The 17,384-nt window shown below is 36.5% G+C and overlaps 1 protein-coding gene across 2 annotated transcripts; it reads right to left on the bottom strand.

The window, feature by feature from the left end:
• Positions 1-13,051: 13,051 nt before the first annotated feature.
• LOC111875891 (ras-related protein RABA5a) lies at positions 13,052-16,343 on the bottom strand. Of its 2 annotated transcripts, none has more exons than XM_023872421.3 (3): positions 16,032-16,343; positions 14,205-14,633; positions 13,052-13,510 (listed from the first exon to the last, which is right to left on the bottom strand). In XM_023872421.3, exons 2-3 carry the CDS (start codon positions 14,566-14,568, stop codon positions 13,188-13,190), a joined length of 687 nt encoding a protein of 228 aa, XP_023728189.1. In that variant the 5' UTR covers positions 14,569-14,633; positions 16,032-16,343; the 3' UTR covers positions 13,052-13,187. The 2 variants fall into 2 exon arrangements, with proteins under 2 accessions (XP_023728189.1, XP_023728190.1); XM_023872422.3 differs by lacking the exon at positions 16,032-16,343 and adding an exon at positions 14,709-16,011.
• Positions 16,344-17,384: the final 1,041 nt, after the last annotated feature.

Raw genomic sequence — 17,384 nt, 5'->3', positions numbered from 1 at the left:
ATGGATTCATTCGACCGAGTAGTTCATCATGGGGATTACCGATCTTGTTTGTTAAGACGAAGGATGGATCTCATCTTACGTGTATTGACTTTTGGGAGCTGAATAAGGTAACGGTGAAGAACGAGTATCTACTTCCGAGGATTGATGATCTATTTGACCAACTCTAGGGTTCATCTTGGTTTTCCAAGATTGATTTGCGTTTGGGTTATCATCAGATGAGGGTTAGAGATGAGGATGTACAAAATACGGCCTTCCGGGATCGTTATGGTCATTACGAGTTCATGGTGATGCCTTTTGGGCTCACCAATGCTCCAGTCACATTCATGGATCTCATGAACCGCACATGCAGGCCGATGCTGGATCGGTCTATGAGTGTATTTATTGATGATATCCTGGTCTATTCCAAGACCCAGGAGCAGCATGAGGAACACTTGAGGGAGGTGCTAGAGACTTTGAGGAGGGAGAGACTTTTCACAGGGCTCTCCAAGTATGAGTTCTGGTTGTGCGAGGTGTGGTTTATGGGGCACCTTGTCAACCAAAATGGTATTCTGGTCGATCCGGCCAAGGTTGAGGTCGTGATGTGGTGGGAGGTTCCGAAATCTCCCTCTGAGATTCGGAGTTACCTTGGTTTAGCAGGTTACTATCGGAGATTCATCCAAGATTTCTCCAAGATAGTTGTTCCTTTGACTCGATTGAAAAAGAAAATGGTCATATTTCGCTAGGGGCCAGAGCAGCAGGCAGTTTTTGACACCCTGAGACAGAGATTATGTGAGGCACCGATTTTGACCCTACCGGAGGGTGCTAAGGATTTTGTGGTTTATTGTGATGCGTCGATCACGATTTTGGGGGCAGTTTTGATGCAGAGAGGTCATGTGATTGCTTACGCTTCGAGTCAGCTGAAGCCTTATGAGGCAAACTATCCGACGCATGATTTGGAGCTGGGGGTTGTGGTCTTCGCCCTCAAGATTTGGTGAAATAAACTCTATAAGGTCCGTCGTACTATTTACATAGCTCACAAGAGCCTGACGTATCTGATGGTTCAACCAAATCTGAATATGAGGCAATGCGGGTGGTTGGATGTGATGAAGGATTATGATTATGAGATCCTTTACCACACTGGGAAAGCCAATGTGGTGGCCAATGCTCTCAGTCGCAAGGTGGTTGTGGCTCCGATCAGGGATATATGTTTGAGGATGACAGTGATTACTCCACTATTGGACCAGATTCGTGAGGCTCAAATCGAGGCTATGAAGGAAGAGCATCGGAAGAGTGAGTGCATTGTAGGTTAGGTGGCTTCCTTTGATTATGATATTTGTAGGTTGTTGACTCTTCAGCAGAGGGTATGGGTTCCGTATTTGGGCGGTGTGCATCAGGTTTTGATGGAGGAGGCACACAAGTCTAGCTTCTCCATTCATCCTGGGGAGACGAATATGTATAAAGATCTTCGTCCTGGTTATTTGTGGCCCTGCATGAAGTGGGATGTGGCTTGGTATGTGGAGAGGTGCTTGACTTCCAGGAAAGTCATGGGCGAATATCAGCGACCTCATGGCAAGATGCATCCGTTGGAGATTCTTGTAAGGAAATAGGACGAGATACACATGGATTTCATCACGAAGTTGCCTCGGACTGCGCGTGTAGTAGATTCGATTTGGGTCATCATGGATCGGTTGACCAAGAGCATGCATTTCATCCTAATTCAGGAGAGTATTTCTGTAGAGAAATTGGTTGAGCTATATATGAGGGAGATTGTAGCAAGGCATGGGGTGCCATTTTCGGTAGTCTCAGACAGAGATGTCCAGTTTACTTCCAAGTTTTGGAAGTGGTTCCATGATGAGTTTGGTACTCGTCTCCATTTCAACACAACATTACATCTGTAGATAGATGGTAAGAGCGAGCAGAGTATTCATAATTTATAGGATATGCTCCGGGCGTGTGTTTTGGATTTCGGTGGGTGTAGGGATACCTATCTTCCGTTAGCAGAATTTTCGTATAACACCGGCTATCATGCCATCATCTATCGACCTCCTATTGAGATGCACTATGAGAGGAAATGAAAGACCCTGATTTGTTGGGGTAGGGTCAGTCAGCGGATTATGTGGAGTACCAAGGTGGTACTCAAGATCACTAAGTTGATTCAGCAGGTTCGGAGTGGACTCCAGACAGCTCAGAGCGGCAGAAGAGTTATGCCGACAGACGCCGATCAGATTTAGAGTTCCAGGTGGGGGATATGGTCCTCCTAAAGGTGTCATTCGATTCAGGAAGAGGGCAAGTTGGGCCCCAGCTACATCGGTCCTTTCAGGGTCTTGGCCCGGGTGGCTGGGTTGCATATCGCTTGGGTCTTCCGGATGAGCTCAGTCAGATCCATAGAACATTCAATGTCTCTCAGCTGCGGAAGTGTTTAGTGGATGATTCTGCAGTGGTTCCATTGGAGGATATTCAGGTGGATGACCGCCTGAATTATATTGAGAAACTAGTGGCGATTCTTGACCAGAAGACGAAAACCTTGAGGAACAACATTGTTGAGTTGGTGAAAGTCCAGTGGCAGCATCATAAGGGTTCTAAATAGACGTGGGAGCCGGAGCATGAGAAGAGGGAGCACTACCTGAAGTTATTTGGAGCAGCGGACTTCGAGGACGAAGTCTGATTCAAGTAGGGGAGAATTGTAACAATTGAATTTGGTAAGTTTCACATTTAACCCTTGTTAATGAAAAAGTTTGCAATTTCGTCCTTAAGGTAGTATGCGGGGCATACTAGGTGGTACTCTTAGCGTACTAGCCCGAAGTTGATCGCGGATCCCATCCATGTACGTTGGGCGTATGTGGAGTACACATGGCATACGTGAGCTTGAATGAAACCCTAATTTTTCGGGTTTACACCCTATTTAAACCTTATGATAGCCTTATTTGGTCATGTTTAGCCAACCTCTACCTTCCTTTGTCCAGAAATCGAAACCCTTGTGTGTTCTTCTGAGTTTTAAACCGTAAAGAGTGTTTGTTGGTGGTTTTTGAAGGAGAAGAAGAAGATGACCATTTAGAGAGGTGTCTTGAGCTTGAAGATCCGGTATTAGCTCATCATTTGCAAGCTTTTTGAGGTAAAAATATCACATCTTGATGATCCGTGATGCTAGATCTAGTTATGTTGTTAATTTATGCTTTTTGAGTCCTTGGAGTGATTGATGAGCTTCTTGACTCACTCCAGTAGTTTGGGTGTTAGATCTAGGCTTCTTTTGGTCCCCTTATTCATAAAAATGCAAGATTTATGGTGTATCTTGGACCATGCGTGTGTTAAGACCTTTGTTAAGATCTTTTTGAGCTCTTGAGCCCCATCAAGCCATGCATGTGTGTAAAGTTGCCAACTTTATGTGATAAGTGGTATTATAGAATCAGATCTAAGAGTTTGGCTTGAAGTCTCAATGGATTAAGTACTTAATAAAGTGGGGTGGCCAACTGGGGAGTACGTCGGGCGTACCAAGCTGGTACGCAGCGCGTACTTCCCCTAGAGGTTGTATGCTAAGCGTACGAGCTGAGTACACCCCATATACGAGCTAAGTACGCTTCGCGTACTCAGCAAGTGGGCTTCAGATATTGGGCTTTTTGGTTTTAGGCCTATATTTGGACCTTAGGAGATTAGGCTCTTATTGGGCCATCAGATTTATATTTTTGGGTTGATGTCATTATGTTGGGTTCTTTTGGTTGAAGTCCCATGAAGGGATTTGGGCCCAACTTGGAAGATTGGGCCATAATTGGGCTTTCGGTGACCGTTTTTGGAATTGGGCCTTTTTTAGTAGTTGGTTGGGCCTTGGCCTTGGGCCAAGTTAGGTAAAGGGAAAATGGTCTTTTACCCTAGTTTAGACTCTCAGTTAAGAGTCAGGATCCAATTATTAATTGGATATTATTTTATGATGATAGCATGGGGATTTTCGAACCAGAAGCCAGAGATTTATCTGTGAGACTCAGCAGCTTGAGGTGAGTTTCCTCACTGTGTTTAGCAAGTCGAAAGCACCAATGTTAGCCCATGGTTTATTATGTTAGGATTATAGATGTCTGCGTGACTCTTTCATGTGTATGCGTTGGTATGTATATTGAGCGGGGCTCAATGTCAGGCGAGGGCTGATGATTGATAGATCTGTAAACCGAGCGGGGCTCGACACAGGGCAGGGCCCGATGAAGGGGGGCAGTATGTGTTTAATATGTATTGTATGTGGTATTTTGGGGAACTCACTAATCATTGTGCTTATGGTTTTCGGTTTATGTTTCAGGTACTTCTAGTTCAAAAGGGAAGAGTCCGGGATGATTATAGAGCACACACCATCTCATTCCGCACTTTGTGATTTACTCTGATATTTTATGTTGTAGTGATACACTTTGATCCGACTTGGTTGTATGACAATGTTTTGGATTACCGTTTTATTCATTTTAAAATTAAATTTTTGGTCTTATTTTTGGGACGTTACAGAGAGAGCTTGATATTATAAATATAGATGCTCATAAGTACTGATGGACAAAGACCCAAAGACTTGTGTCACACCCCCAAACCAGACGGCGGAAACATCTGGGGGCTTGTGTGACTTCATTCTTGTAGTATCATCACAGTGTATATAATTTAAACAAAACATCATCATCGTCACACATACAATATTACAACTATCATTGTTTACATAAAGTATTGTAATTCAAATTACATGCCAAAACATTCCTAGTATGGTGATAACAAAACACAACAAAGTTTCTAGGTATTCTTGTTGGTCAACCTGCTCAACGATTTCCTGAGAATACAAGTTAATTTGAAAATGTCAACACATATAATGTTGGTGAGTTCATAAGCATGTTTGAGTAAAATGTTTTGTATTACTTTGTAAACACCAGAAAATCCGATATTTTCTGAAAAAAACGGTTTGAAATGTTTGTGTCTGATCTCGTATTAATGCATGTGTGTTAATGTTTGAAAATGTATAAAATGAATGATCCCAGACAATCCGATTTTGTCTGTTTATAAAATGTTATGGTCTTAACACCCTAAGACTGAGTACCAGTGCGCGTATGTTACCGTGTTACCAAACTGTAAATGTATTCCGTAAATTTTATAATGGAGTTAATTCCTCTGTGTGAGTTGTTATAACCATACTTGATAATGACTGATCCACCTGTCATGACATCTTTTAGACGCCGACTTGTTTAAGGTAAGGTTTGTCACCCTAGACTGGCCTAGTCTAATTTCAGGTGTGGGGTGTCACCCCTGTATAGATCTATACACAAACTCCCGCTCTCTCTCCCAGAGACTCTGGTTGTAACTACAGGCTACGGTTGTACACTTGATAGGTGTTAAATGAAGTGTCTCACAAGATCCTTAACTGAATTTATGCGAATATGAAATTGCACAATGTATATTGTTTCCGTGTATATTTTAAGTTTACGAAGTCCAACAAATATGTATGTGAATGTAGGAAGTCAACAAGCATATAGATGGATATTCCAGGCCCAACAAGCATTTAAATGGACCACTAAGGCCCATTAAACATGTAATCTATATTCCAGGCCCAACAAACATGTAAATGGACAACTAAGGCCCAATAAACATGTAAGGTATATTCCAGGCCCAGTAAACATGTAAGTGGACAACTAAGGCCCACCAAACATGTAAATTATATTCCTGTCCCAATAAGCATGAAAATGACGTAATTGATCTATTTGTTATACGTTGGTTGTTTAAACTTAATTGTTTACCAAAATGACACAAAAAGACACACTTTTTGTAAAAACACATTTTTGGTCCTTAAAACCGAAAATTTACAATTTAGGCACATTTTTGGTAAAAATGACACCTTAGGTCCTTTAAAACCAAAAGTTTACATTTAAGGGCTTCATTCGAGTAAAATAACATTTTTAACCACACTTTTGTCAGAAAGATCATTTTCGGCCCAAAATCATAGAAATTGTTCCTTTTTGGCCCAAGTTTGATAAAATTATCATTTATATCTTCTCGTTTTCTTCAATATTTTCCTACACAATTAACACAGGCATGGATTTATCGTTAGAATTTTTCTTCTTGGTCTCTTCAAGCTTACGCATGTAGTAAGCTTCGTCATCTTCACCCTCTTTCTTCTCATTCAATCTCCTTAGCATGCATTCCTTCGCTAGATGGTTTTTGCCATGACAGTAATTATAGTCATAGCCCGACTCACCCACAAGTTTGCTCTCCTTCTTTTCTTCTTCTTTCTGAGGAGTGCTTTTAATCTCTTCTTTCGCTTTCTCTGAACTATAGCTTCCCTGCCAGTTTCAGTTCTTGGCGGGGAACTTCTTTCTAGCAAACCGCTTAGGATTTGATACCATCAACGCGTATTCTTCATTTGTCAGATCACACTCAGAAAGATTTGACTCTTCTTCTTCTTCTTCAACTAAATTCTTACCCTTTTAGATAAGAGCCAAGGATCCCATTCCGGAGACTACCTTCGTTTCCTTTGTCACAACACTTTCATGTGACTTGAGAATTCCCACAAGTTTCGCCAATGAGTAGGATTTAAACTCTTCATGAGCTTTAACGGTTGAAACCACTGCCATCCATTCTAGCCTTAGACCATTCATAAAAGTGACATTCTGATCAGTCACCTCTCTGCCGATTCCATGCTTAATCATCTTATTGAGAAGATGATTATAACGATCGAATGTTTGAATGAGACTTTCATTTGGCTTTTGCTTGAAGTCACTAAACTCCGAAAGTAGAAGAGTTTGAGTTGAATGCTCGAGATCCTCATCAGTGGAATATAACTCCTTAAGCCTATCCCAGATCTCCTTTGCGGTAGAGCACGAGCTCACCAGACGAAAAGTGTCAGATTGTAAAGTGAATCTGATCATCCTCATTGCTTTCACATTGCTGATTAGTTTGTCTTTCTCGTCTTGAGGAACTTCTTTCACATCAATCACCAGCTGATTGTACTCTTTCTATGTGTTGATGGTTCTGTTTGTTCCAGAGTGGGCGAAAGGACCCACATTAATAGCCTCCCAGATCAAATATTTGTTGTCCTCTGAGCCAAGAACATAATCTTCAAAGTGAAGAGCCCAGACTTCATACCCTTGAGTATGCAAGATCGAAATCCTCGTAGTCGAACCAATGTTGTTGGAGATGTTGATGGGATTGGTTTGAGAATCGTCGGTGACATGATGACTTGATTTGTTTACCTATCAAGAATCAGACTTGTAAAGCGATATTAGGTTAAAATTGAGATCGAAGAACAACGTCAATGAAGAGATGACGGCTCAACAGATTCGATAAAAGCGGAAACCCTAAAGATTTTCTTCAAACAGAAGAGATGCGTATGAATTACACAGCCTCCTGCTATGATACCAATTGATGAGTTTAAAAATCTTTTAGATCGATGAGATTCTTAACAAGTAACAAAATAACACAAAGCAAATAAGAACACAAGATGAATCAAAATTGTTGTCGAATGATTAATAATCCACAACCTCAGAAGAACTCTATGAAGAATTGCTACTGTAGAGGTGTGGTATGGTTACAAAAGATATTATCGTCAACCTCTCATACATAGTGCATGCATGCACAATATAAAGCTAACCCTAATAAATGAAACACGGTTGGACAGGCCTAGTGCCGTGAAAACGATGGGCTATAGAAAAAAAGCCCAATGACGCAATATTACTAACCCAACATCAGGATTTGTCTAAAAGTGACACATCCATATATAAAGAAGAAAATTTTTAAGAGAAGCATGTTACTCACACTAAAACCCTCAAACTGCTTATGAGATAACACTTTCTTCCAACTAGTCAAACTCAACTTCCTTTCTTCTAAATCAGCTCCGAGAAAGTAGTTGTTGTGTAAAGATTCTAATTTGTTTAAACCTCCCATAGGAGGCTAACAAAGAGACATGAAATAAGTAGGCAAAGAACTAATTATAGACTTTAAGAGAGTTAATCAACCTCCCACTAACAATTTTAACTTTCCAGTATAAAAGTTTAGCCAATACTTTTGCATCACATTACACCATGAGTCCAATCTAGACATATTACCTCCACCCACAATACCAAGATAAGAAAAAAGAATCTTCATAGTCGCACACTAATTTGAGTTGTACCAGAGAAAAGGTTCTAATTCATCAATCCTTGAAAATATACATGCAAGATTTCCATCATCGACATAAAGAGAAGGGGCGAGTGTGTGTCACCCTGGTGAAGGCATCTAAAAACTAGAATTCTTCTATAGCTTATCCATTAACCAAAATTGACCCTTTTGAAGAATGCAAACACCCTTGAATACACCCCTCTACTTATCACCAAAACCCTTCCTTTCAAGAGCATCATCAAGAAAATCCTATTGCACTAAATCATAGGATTTCTCAAGATCAACCTTGAAACCATAGCCTTTATGTTTTTTTCCCTGCACCAAGACACTTTCCCATTCATAATCATAGGACCATCCAGAATTTGTCTACTTATGATAAAGGAGGACTTCTCGGTAATGACCAAACCGTCCACCACTAATGCCAATCTATTAGCCAAAATCTTACCAATAATGTTGTATTAGAAACCAATTACGCTAATCAACTTAAAGTCTTTGACATACTTCGCATCATTGATCTTATGGTTGAGAGAAATAAACAAATGATTACATCCGGTAGGTAACATACTTAATCTAAATAACGCCACCACCGAAGCAACCACACCTTATTCAACAAGATACCAAAGCATTCATATGAACTCAAGAGTGAATCCATCCGACCCTGGAGACTTATTAACACCATAATCCCAAACATCTTTGCTTTATCTCTTCATTTTTAACATCACACTCTAAAATGTGTGAGTAATCAAAAGATAACTAGTTCTTGTACTCATGTTGTAAGAGGCCGAGAAGCAATAAGTCTGGAGAATCGAGAACAAAAATGCTCCAAAAACTCAACTTTAACCAACAGGTGAGCGCCAACCCAAACTCCATTAGAGAAGATGCCACGAAACACTAAATCTTTTTGTATTTTATTTAAAATACCATGAAAATACATATTAATTTCATTCTCCTCTACATTTCCAGCGAATCTTAGCCCTTTGGGAAACATTTTATGCTTCGGCCCAATTAATATCATCTAAACCTTTAAACAAGGAAGTTATAGTAGTGACATCAGAAGTAGAGGCAACCCCACAGTCCATCTTAACATCGATATCAACCATGCCCTTAAGAATCATGTTTTTGGTAGCTAACTTGGTCTTTTTGGCTATATTATTACACAACCTCAAATTTTTCTTTAAGGCTTCACACTTTCTTTTTTTAGATACACAATCCCTTTTGAAACCCCATTATTTTCTAAGAATCTTCTACCACCTTTAAAAAGTCATCAATGTTGAATCGGAAATGAAATAAATGAAAAGGAGTTGGACCATAATCAAGAACTGAATCTATTAACAAAATAAGCCTATGATTAAATAAATGACGATCCAAAATCACACCTGGCATATTAGGGAAATTTCCAAAAGACCTTCCTACATGAGAAATCTATCAAGTTTACTCATTTTCCTAGCAACTCAATTAGATCATGTAAATAAATATCCCCTAATAGGAATATCAAACAACCAACATTTGAAATAAAATTATTAAACATATCTGCAGAGTGAGAGTGAAAATAGAGCCATATCTCTCACTTTTGAACTGAAACTTCATTAAAATCACCCATCAAAACAACCTCGCCCTTCCATCGACCAATTATACCACCAATACTCTTACATAACTATTTCTTTTCATAAACACCTTGAGGGTCATAAATAGATACAACAAGGTATGAACCCAAACACTCTCAACAATAATTAAATGGTCATCAGAAATCACCTTGCATTTATTAAACATAGAAGGATCCCAAACACATATAATGCCCCATATAAACCTTTAGAAGTACCATAATCAAAGTCAAAAGTAATATTACCCCAAATCGATCTCACAACAAATAAATCCAAATGCCTTATTTTTGTTTCTTGTAAAGACAAAAAGGTGATATTATTCGTGACAAAAAAAACTCTCTTACCCATGATTGTTTCGACTCCTTCCCTAAATCTTTAATATTTAATAATAACAAATTCATAAAAAAAACATCCATACCCATGTGTATTTAGAATTTCCTGAATATTTTGAGTACAACCATAAGTAACCCATAGTCCGGCCGATTCAACTCATTAAATGCATATAATTCTTCAACAAAGAAAAACGTTGTGTTTTTTTATTAACTTCACCAAATCAACAAAGGAAGAATGCACATCATCATACTCTTAATTTTTTTTTTAACGCTTAATGGTTCTTTCATAGGAGATTGAGAGGGATTTTTAGTAATTTTCCTACCCAACAGGCCCTATAGGGGCTGAACATTGTTTTCATTGATCAAGTACATGCTCAACAATGAAATGACTTTGTTTACTCCAAGGAAATTGCTCACTACAACCTCCTAAGTTTGCTTTTGTCCCCTGTTGAGGCTTCCGTTGAACCTATCGAGCAAAAACAACCTTATGTCGAGGTTGTTGACCTTCCATGATAGGCTAGAGTAGAATGGGCCTACTGCATCCTATGGAGATGATGATGTGAATGAGTGTGGGGCTGAGGTGAAGGCTAGGAACATGAATTCTCAGCTTGAGACGAAATTGTTGGAGGCGTAAAACCCAAAGGAAATGTCGGTTCCACTTCCATAGAATGGTTATTTCCTTGTTGCTCCTTATCAAGAAACTCATAAATTCCAAAATAAGCTTTAGACACCCTCAATTCTTCATCTAGAACTTGTCTATCTTCTCTTTAGTGGAGACATGTCTCATACACACCTTTTGAGTCATTATCCTCCTTCCAAGTTTCCATAATTACCAAATTATGGAACCTTGCAACATTATTCAACCTTTTCATTCTCACCCTTATTCAGCCCTCTAACACCCACATTTACCACCTTATCCCCTATTAAATTAAACCTTGCAACATTAGCAAAAAATAATCCGAATGACCATTTCGGATTTAATTAAAGATATAATTATTTTCTCATGATACGTTTCAAAAACTCTTTCTACCCATTTCCATAATGACATTTTCAAATATCTAAAACCACTGGTTTTTAACAAAATGTCACATTTTATATTTTTGTACCGTATTAATTTCTCATTTGCTATGTTATTTTTTTTTTTGGCAAATTTCATTAAAAATGAAACAATTTTTTTCCAAATTTTCAGTTTAGTCTAATCATATTTCGAAATTGTTATTGAAATTCATAATAGTTTTTTAGAATCCGAAATATATTTTTAGTCGGAAAAAATACTTTTAATTGGACATAACATTAGTCCGAAATAATTCAATTTGAATATGATGGTGTATTTTTCAAATCTTAAAATAGTTGGCCAATTCGGATTATTGTTTTTTTCCTAATGGTAATATTTCTAATATCCCTATAATGAAAAATGACGAAGATAATATTAGATATTTAGATTTTAATTAAACTTTAGTTATTAACATATCTATTACATAAACTGATAAAAGACACTCATAAAAATAAATAAGAAAAAATTAATATCATAAACCGGCAATAAAAAATCTTTAAAACTATGTCAAAAAGTAAATCGGTTGTTTATTTCATCATTTTGTAACTAATTTTATACATCTACTCAACTCCAATCTTTTACCATAAACAATTTTTTTTATTTGGACATTAATTTTAAAATATTAACCAATCACAACACTAAAATTTAATGTACATGACACTACATAATTGAGTAGATACTTTGAAATACAATGTAACAACACAAAAATAAAAGGGAAAATGACTCTTGAGGGTAATTAACTTTTGCGTTTGTACTCATTTGGTCCCTTTTTTTTTTTTGTATTCAATATACCATCGAACTTGTTGTCGGTGTTTACCATAGCCCTTTTGACCGGCTTTTGACCTGTGATAGCCGGTCAAAGGGCTATGGTAAACACCAACAACAAGTTCGATGGTATATTGAATACAAAAAAAAGAAAAGGGACCAAATGAGAACAAACGCAACAGTTGGTTACCCTCCTGATTCATTTTTCCCTTTACTCATTTACAACAAATCTCACATCATCTCCTACTGATATTAATAACTTTTATGAGATTCATTCTTGCTTCTCTTCAAAACATAACCTACGAAAGGACATTATTCATACATGTACAACTTTGTAATGCACTTGAATATTTATTAGGGGAATCTTGACTAAGCAGGCGCATTTCATGACTACATTTACATTTCAATCAAATGATTTATCGTATCATGGATTCTAGACAAGTCTACAAACGAGTGGAATCATAAGTGCTATGATTTTTGAGTTTACTTAGCTTTAAGATCGAACTCATGGGATAAGATACAACATCAATATGTACAATACACCATATTGATGTTGTATCTTATCCCATGAGTTCGATCTTAAAGCTAAGTAAACTCAAAAATCATAGCACTTATGATTCCACTCGTTTGTAGACTTGTCTAGAATCCATGATACGATAAATCATTTGATTGAAATGTAAATGTAGTCATGAAATGCGTCTGCTTAGTCAAGATTCCCCTAATAAATATTCAAGTGCATTACAAAGTTGTACATGTATGAATAATGTCCTTTCGTAGGTTATGTTTTGAAGAGAAGCAAGAATGAATCTCATAAAAGTTATTAATATCAGTAGGAGATGATGTGGGATTTGTTGTAAATGAGTAAAGGGAAAATGAATCAGGAGGGTAACCAACTGTTGCGTTTGTTCTCATTTGGTCCCTTTTCTTTTTTTTGTATTCAATATACCATCGAACTTGTTGTTGGTGTTTACCATAGCCCTTTGACCGGCTATCACAGGTCAAAAGCCGGTCAAAAGGGCTATGGTAAACACGAACAACAAGTTCGATGGTATATTGAATACAAAAAAAAAGAAAAAGGGACCAAATGAGTACAAACGCAAAAGTTAATTACCCTCAAGAGTCATTTTCCCAAAATAAAATGAAAGTAAGATTCTATAATCAACAAAACAATAAAATAGTATATTCCTATTTCTTACATTTAACCCTAATTAAAAACACAATTCCAACAACCACAAAACCCTTTTTTTTCCTCAACAATCATCACATCATATACATTATTAACCTTATAACACATCCAAAAACACCCCCAAATTTCTTTATATAATAATAGTAATAATAATAATAATAATGATGATTCTAAGATGAACAACACCAAGCTTTTTTTGTTACATTCTCTTGATCCGAATCCGTTTCCAAAACAACCGTTTTTCCAGTTCCCGATAATGAAGGCTCGGGTTTCTTGACCTCCATAACTTTCCTGCTCAAAATATTGTAAATCTCTTTTACTACCATTTCAAAAGCAGTAATTACATTTGATGAATCAAGAGCCGAAGTTTCCATAAAAAATAATCCCTCGGATTCAGCCAATGATTTTCCTTCCTCCATTGAAACCTCACGCGCCTCTTTAAGGTCTGATTTGTTCCCAACAAGTATTGAAACTACATTCATGTCCGAATGTGCTAAAATTTTAAATTATAAAAAAAAGTTAAAATACAATAATCGAATCGTTATCAATTTATCATAAATACTATGTTGGGCTTTATGCACAAAAATCTATGATTATTTTGGGAAATGTTTTGATTATTTAATATTTTGCTCAAACTAACGGAAAAAAAATCCTTATTTTTATTTTAACAGGAAATGACAGATTATTGTGTAAAATTAAATAATCAGAACTTTTCTGTTAAAAAAAAAATATAGGACTTAATCAAAAAAAAATTTCAAAATAGTGAGACTTCTCTTCATAAAACCGTAAACACAATCAACGGGACTGGCTTTGTAGGGTTGTTTTCGATGATAACTACGAGAAGGGTATTTTCGTCTTTTGCACAAACAGAAGATCAATAGCAAGTTTGTTTACTAGCGTGTTTCACCTTTTTGGGTTCTCGACAAAAAAGGGTTAATAGCAAGATTCTTTTTTTTTTCAAAAAAAAGTTCATTGCGATCAAATTACCCTAGGGCAAATTCGTCATTTGTACAAATGAAAGATCAAGAGAGAATCAAATCCCTAATCCACCATTTCGGGTGAGACAAAACTGAAAACTCTGCAATTTTTGTCCTAACCTTGGACAAGCTTTCTAGCACCATTTTCAATGACAAAGATAAGGAGGGCAAAGGGCATTTACGTCTTTTTACACACACAAGAATACTTACTATGAAGTTCATTGAGCCATCTTCCAATACTATCAAAAGTCCTGCGTCTGGTAATATCATACACCAAAAGAGCTCCAACTGCCCCTCTATAATATGCAGATGTAACTGCTCTAAACCTTTCTTGTCCAGCTGTATCCCAAATTTGGGCCTTAATTTCTTTCCCTTTAATTTCAATCTTTTGTGTTTGAAATTCTACCCCAATTGTTGATTTTGAATTAGGGTAAAACTCGTCTCTAGCAAATCTAGCAAGCAGATTTGATTTCCCAACAGCCGAATCACCAATCAGAACAATCTTGAAAAGATAATCATCCGCTGAATCATCTTGGGAGTAAAATGCCATTTTTACCCTTGTCGTGTGTATCATCCACAATGCTATGAAAACATGTTTACTTTTGATGTCTTGCTTCTTAAAAATGCAAGATTTGTATCCTGGATCATGTGAGATGATTAAAATTGGATATAAAATGGGAAAAGGAAAATAAAAAAGATAAAAGGGAAACTTACAAGGAAAGACAAGTAGGCATTGTGTAAAAAGCAAGGTATCTTAAGAAATCCTTAAACTTATAATCGAGGTTATGTTATGCCTCAACATATTCCAATATTATATTGGATTTATGTGGAGGCTAAGAGGTGTTACTTGTGAGATTCTTAGGTTAAGGGTATTTTAGTAATTTTAACGAGGAAATTATAAAAAGATCATAACCCATTTACAAAGATATTATTCCCAACTTAATTCATAAATAATAACACAAACAACAATGAACATATGAGGGTTCGAGTCTTGATAGTTGATAGACTGATAGTCACAGTGTGTGTGAGAGTTTCAATTCCAATATAAACTGGGCTTCTTGTGGGCCCTAGGCCCAGACAATTGTGGGCCAGATCGGAAGTTGTTGGAAGAATAACAGTCATATGAGATTAGAGGTGAAATGTGGGCATGGAGACACTGACATTGAGGTCAAAACTTTACTGAACTACTGTAGACATGATTATGAGATATAAGAATTGAAAGGTTCAGAGAACCAAAACCAATCAAATTTATTGAGGCAAAAGGTTGTAGGGTCGATTATCATCATGATGTGAAAATATATGGTCAATAATGGAAAAAAGATTAAGAGATCTGAAAATGGATGTGATGTTTCCAATGGAATCAAACATTGTGGTCATTAGTATGATTGCTATGACAACTCAAATTAACTACAACTTCAGAAGATATATAATGATGGACCACATTTTAACAGAAGATCAATCAATCATTGAGACTTTTGAGTTTTGATTACTGAATCGATATCCAAAAAACAACGATATTTCTAGAAAGAAAAAGAGAAAATGTAGTCTGAAGTTGTGCTCATTCTTCATGGCGATCGATGCATAGAAAACAAAATTGATCACTTGTAGACCTTTTCGATCGTTTCTAAACAAACCCATTTCGATTTTTATGACAGGAATTGAAAACGGTTGTTACACTATTCAAGCTAAATCGATCATCGGGGATCGGGCAATTGTGATTGAAAAGACACATTTGTAATCAAAGTTTTCAATCGCACAGGGAAAGTCAACATTTTACTTCTTAATGAAATTGCGACTATATAACAATATTATTATAAATTAGATGAGCTACAGGGAGGTCAACGATGTTTACTTTTGAACAATCCCACAAAAGATGTATTTATTTATATACAAGTTCTACGATTACCCACAAATAAAGTCAAATTATTTTCTCGATAACCCCACAAAAAGAGGCAAACACATTTGAAGTCAATAAAACGAAGAAATCGCCATAAAACAGAAAGTATAAACTAAAGTTAGAGAAATAATAGAACTTACCCTACAGCTTCTTTCACCGCTTGAAACGGATCCTTTTCCGCTCCTCACTGTTCTGAAGCGTTGACAATGTAGATCGAAGAACAGAGAGGAGAATGGGAAGTAATTCAAGAATGGGGTTTTGATTGATTTGGTGAGACTTGAGAGAGAAATGGGTGTTAGGGTTCCATTGAGGAAGAAGGGAAGGCGATGAAGACGAGAGATTCAGAGTTGCAGGAAGACACGTCTGCGTGAATGGGCCGTGAATTGGGCCTTTTATATTGGAAAAGTTCCGGCTTAAGCTCAAAGAAGTCAACGTGCTCTTGGCCTCCTGCAACTTTTTTAAAGAATGAGTTGTCAAAACCATCATAAAAAATGATATTGCAAATGCAAACATAAACTTCTCTTGAACAAATTAGAGTTTTTTTTTTATATAAAAAACTAATTATTTTCCTTTAAGAATTAAAAAAAGGATAGATTTTTAAAAAAGCATATTGAAGATTGACCTTTTTTTAAAAAAATATTTCCTCTTTTATAGAAAAGCAATTTGGATTTTGAAACTTGTTAATTTAAGTAAAGTTGTTGGTTAACCTCTTATAACATGTTGTTGAGACTAACATGTGTGGTAACTAGGATGTCCACATGGATTTTTGTAAATAAATAGAAATGATATCTACGAAAAGTTGAGTTGTGAAACATGATTTTCTCGTTTATTTAATTGTCTTTAAATAAACTTATCAATAGTATAGGTCTTCGTTGCCGAATAGCATAGTTACGATACTCGAACCAAAATGTCTATTTTAGATGGTGACATTTTGGGCATAACTCACAAGCAGTATTAGAGGAAACCTTGTCATTATAAATATATCATCGTGTACATCTCTAATCCTAAGTAGAAACTTGATTATGATAGTTGTAATTTGTATAAGTCTAATAAATTCTCTCTAGTTTTTTTGTGGATTAGCACGACAACTCTGTTCTTATTAACCATGTTAATTTCTGTGTTCTTATTTTGTTTTCTTTAGATTTTTATTGTTGTGTGTTTATAGATTCTTTATCCTAACATGATTTACATCTCATGTGAGTTAGATTGAAACAAACTTTTAAGCATTTATAAAAAGGTTTTTAAAACTATTATTCAATTATAAAAGTCTCAAAATATAAAAACTTAAAACATAGCAAAGGTGGTTGTTAAAAATGTATACGAGGGTAATTACAATTAACAAAAAAAAAAAAACTAAGTATAAATAGCATAGTTATAACTATTTCAAACATCAAAAGTCTTCTAAATTTTCAAGCTCGATTCTAAGTCTCCAAAATGCATGTTAGGTATGGGAAACCTACCGAGTCACATAATGGTTACAAATCTTTAGAAAA

This window comes from Lactuca sativa, chromosome 4 (genome assembly GCF_002870075.4).
Source record: "Lactuca sativa cultivar Salinas chromosome 4, Lsat_Salinas_v11, whole genome shotgun sequence".
NCBI classification, from domain to species: Eukaryota; Viridiplantae; Streptophyta; class Magnoliopsida; order Asterales; family Asteraceae; genus Lactuca; species Lactuca sativa.
Note: the sequence above shows the minus strand (reverse complement) of the source record. Positions and strands in the feature narration are given on the sequence as shown.

Excerpts from the sequence above, each read along its gene's own strand:
- LOC111875891 (XM_023872421.3), bottom strand. The coding sequence starts at position 14,568 with ATGATACACACGACAAGGGTAAAAATGGCATTTTACTCCCAAGATGAT. Across the intron at positions 13,511-14,204 it reads ATGGCTCAATGAACTTCATA|CACATTCGGACATGAATGTA; the intron begins GTAAGTATTCTT and ends TTAAAATTTTAG.